At 43.6% G+C, this 4238-nt stretch overlaps 1 protein-coding gene across 1 annotated transcript; it reads right to left on the reverse strand.

Annotated features, from left to right (window-relative positions):
* Positions 1-3290: 3290 nt before the first annotated feature.
* On the reverse strand, positions 3291-4238 carry LOC116078153 (olfactory receptor 139). Its single transcript, XM_031353148.1, has one exon. The coding sequence runs from the start codon at positions 4236-4238 to the stop codon at positions 3291-3293; it is 948 nt and encodes a 315-aa protein (XP_031209008.1).

The following is a 4238-nucleotide window of genomic DNA, read 5'->3' on the forward strand; positions in this document are numbered from 1 at the left end:
TATATTATTTGGGACTATTGTGAAGGGTGTTGTTTCCCTAATTTCTTTCTCAGCCTGTTTATCCTTTGTGTAGAAGAAGGTCACTGATTTGTTTGAGTTAATTTTATATCCAGCTACTATGCTGAAGTTATTTATCAGGTTTAGGAGTTCTCTTGTGGAATTTTTTGGGTCACTTAAGTATACTATCATATCATCTGCAAATAGTGCTAATTGGACTTCTTCCTTTTCAATTTGTATCCCTTTAATCTCCTTTTGTTGTCTAATTGCTCTGGCTAGGACTTCAAGTACAATATTGAATAGGTAGGGAGAGAGTGGGCAGCCTTGATTAGTCCCTGATTTTAGTGGGATTGCTTCAAGTTTCTCTCTGTTTACTTTGATGTTGGCCACTGGTTTGCTATATATTGCTTTTACTATGTTTAGGTATGGGCCTTGAATTCCTGATCTTTGCAAGACTTTTATCATGAAGGGATGTTGGATTTTGTCAAATGCTTTCTCAGCATCTAATGAAATGATAATATGGTTTTTTCTTTGAGTTTGTTTACATAGTGGATTGTGTTAATGGATTTCAGTATATTTAACCATGCCTACATCCCTGGGATGAAGCCTACTTGACCATGATAGATGATTGTTTTGATGTGTTCTTGGATTCAGTTTGCAAGAATTTTATTGAGTATTTTTGCATTAATATTCATAAGGGAAATTGGTGTGACTGAGGACCCAGCAATACCACTCCTGGGCATATACCCAGAAGATGCTACAACATGTAATAAGGACACATGTTCCACTATCTTCATAGCAGCCTTATTTATAATAGCCAGAAGCTGGAAACAACCCAGATGTCCCTCAACAGAGGAATGGATACAGAAAATGTGGTACTTTTACACAATGGAGTACTACTCAGCTATTAAAAGCAATGAATTTATGAAATTCTTAGGGAAATGGATAGATCTGGAGAATATCATTCTGAGCTATGTAATCACAAAAGAACACACTCATTGATCAGTGGATATTAGTCCAGAAGCTCAGAATACCCAAGATGCATTCCACAAACCACAAGAAACTCAAGAAGAAAGAAGTCCGAAGTATGGATACTTCTATCCTTCTTAGAAGGGGGAACAAAATACCTACTATGGAAGAAGTTGCAGAGACAAACTATGGAGCAGATACTGAAGGAAGGACAATCCACAGACTTCCCCACCTGTGGATTCTTCCCATATACAATCACCAAACTCGGACACTATTGTGGATGCCAGCAAGTGCTGGCTGACAGGAACCTGATATAGCTGTCTCCTGAGAGACTCTGCTAGTGCCTAACTAATACAGAAGTGGAGACTCACAGCCATCCATTGGACTGAGCACAGGGTCCCCAATGAAGGAGCTAGAGAAAGGACCCAAGGAGCTGAAGGGGTTTGCAGCCCCATAGGAGGAACAACAATATGAACTAACCAGTACCCCCAGAGCTCCCAGGGACTAAGCCACCAACCAAAGGAGTACACAAGGTGGGACTCATGGCTCCAGCTGCATATGTAGCAGAGGATGGCCTAGTCAGTCATCAATGGGAGGAGAGGCCCTTGGTCCTGTGAAGGAGCTATGCCCCAGTGTAGGGAAATGCCAGGGCCAGTAAGCAGGAGAGGGTGGATTGGTGAGCAGGAGGAGGGGGGAGGGAATAGGGTTTTTTTTCAGAGGAGAAACCAGGAAAGGGGAGAACATTTGAAGTGTAAATAAAGAAAATACGTAATAAAAATGTAAAAAATAAAAATAAAAAATAAATACTAATAATTCTTAATGCTGCTTCTCATAGGATGGAAATATGTCATTCTCATGCATGTTCCCATACAATGTCAGATATGTTGGTCTTGCTCACTAGTTAGTTACAAAGTGAGTGTGATTGGAAAAGAAAGGTTCCAATAATGTTGCTCTGAAGAATGTGATGGCAGAATTGTCTGACTCCTTCCCAGACATCAATCACCCTTGACCTAGAGGCAGGATAATGTCTTGGAGGAGATGGGGGTGACATACAGAGCTCAGGAATTTGAACAGAGGTATGTAGCAATAGGGCCTGGCGAACTGGGGGTAACCACCTGCAAGTCCCAGATGCCAGAAAAGCAAAAGGCTCCCAGGACCCAACAGGGATGAGATTAGCTGAAATGTCCAACAAAGGGGAGGGAGAACCTGTAGAGATTGTATCCAAAGGTTAGGCAAGGCCCCCAATTGGGGAATGGGGCCACACACTCATCTCCAAATTTTTAACCCAGAATAGCTCTTGTCTAAATGAAATACGGGGACAAAGTGTGGAGCAGAGACTGAAAGAAAGGCCATCCAGAGACTGCCCCACCTAGGGATCCATCCCATACACAGACACCAAATCCAGACACTATTGAAGATGCCAAAAACTGCTTTCTGACAGGAGCCTGTTACAGCTGTCTCCTGAGAGGCTCTGCCAGAGCCTGACAAATACAGAGATGGATGCTCATAGTCAACTATTGGACTGAGCACAGAGTCCACAATGGAGGAGTTGGAGAAAGGAGTGATGGATCTGAAAGAGTTTGCAACCCCATAGGATGAACAATATCAACCAACCATACCCCCCAGAGCCCCCAGGGACTAAACCACTAACCAAAGAGAACACATGGAAGGGCCAATGGCTCCAGCCACATATGTAGCAGAGGATGGCATTGTCTGTCATCAATAGGAGGAGGCTGATCCTTCCTTGGTCCTGTTAAGGTTTGATTCTCCAGTGTAGGGGAATTCCAAGACAGTGAGGTAGACATGGATGTGTGGGAGAGGGAGCGCCGTTATAGAAGCAAGGGGAGAAGGGATGCAATAGGGGGGTTCCGGAGGGGAAACCAGGAATGGGAATAACATTTGAAATGTAAATACATAAAATATCCAATAAAAATAAATTAAATAAATAAAAAATAAAAAACACATTAGTACAAACATAGATTATATATAAAAGATGCTGAACAGTTTTTATTTATTACCATCTTAAGTAAAAGTCATTTAATCAGTAAAAATACACAAAAAGTTTGTCTCCTGTTCATGACTCATGCTATAAATTTCTTCTGTCTGTATTTAATATAGTTTTTATCAATAACTTACATGGTCTTTCACCTAACATTCTCCCAGTCCAAACTATAATCTGCTCTGGCCAGTACTATCTAATTTCTTTCCATCCTTAGACCCACTTCTGAAGAATTCCTCCAACTGTGCACTTGAGCTTCCAGTATGAGAATTCCAAAGACATATGTAAGGATGGCTGGACATTTTGCTATCCTTGTCCTGTCTTCTCACACTGGATGCCTCTTTCCTGTCAGTACCCTCTTCAGGGCACCCTGTACATCTGGGTTCCGGAGGCTGTAGATGAGTGGGTTTAACATAGGACTGAGTATAGTATTGAGGATCCCAATGCCTTTGTCCTTGTCTGAGGCTGAGACAGAACCCAGACGCATGTAACTGAAGAAGCCAGTTCCATAAAAGATACAGACCACAGTGAGGTGGGAGCCACATGTGGAAAATGCCTTCTTCCTCCCCTCTGTGGAGCGGATCCTTAGCACTGCAGCTGCAACATGGGCATAGGACACTGAGATAAGTATCATGGGGACTACTCCCATGAAAGTGGCTCCCACAAAAAGCAGCTGCCCATTGAGGTAGATGCTGGAGCAGGAGATCTGGAAAAGGGGTGGGAGGTCACAGTAGAAGTGATTGACCACATTAGGGCCACAGAAGTCCAGCACAGACACAGCCACTGTGTGAGTCAGAGCATTAATGAAGGAGACGGTACAGCAAATACCCACCAGTGTGCCCTGAACTTCACGGCTCATGCGAGTACTGTAGGTGAGGGGCTGGCAGATGGCCAGATAGCGGTCATAAGCCATGGCTGTCAAGAGATGACAGTCCACACCGGCCAGGAGGTGGAAAAAAAAGAGCTGTGAAATGCAGGCAGCATAGGGAACTCTGCACTCATGAGCCAGAAGACACACCAGCATCGGAGGAACAGTGACACTGATGCATCCGATGTCCAACAGAGATAGATTCCCCAAGAAGTAGTACATAGGAGTGTGGAGCTTGGGTTCCACAAAGATGGCGGCCAAGATGCTGAAGTTACCCCCAACTGTGACAATATAGGCAAAGAAGAAGACAACAAAAAGGATAGGTTGCAGCCTTACATTTCCTGTTAAGCCAAGAAGGATGAATTCCGTGACAGCTGTCCTGTTTCCCCAGGCACCTGGCTCCAT

This window comes from Mastomys coucha, unplaced genomic scaffold, assembly GCF_008632895.1.
Source record: "Mastomys coucha isolate ucsf_1 unplaced genomic scaffold, UCSF_Mcou_1 pScaffold5, whole genome shotgun sequence".
Lineage (NCBI taxonomy): Eukaryota > Metazoa > Chordata > Mammalia > Rodentia > Muridae > Mastomys > Mastomys coucha.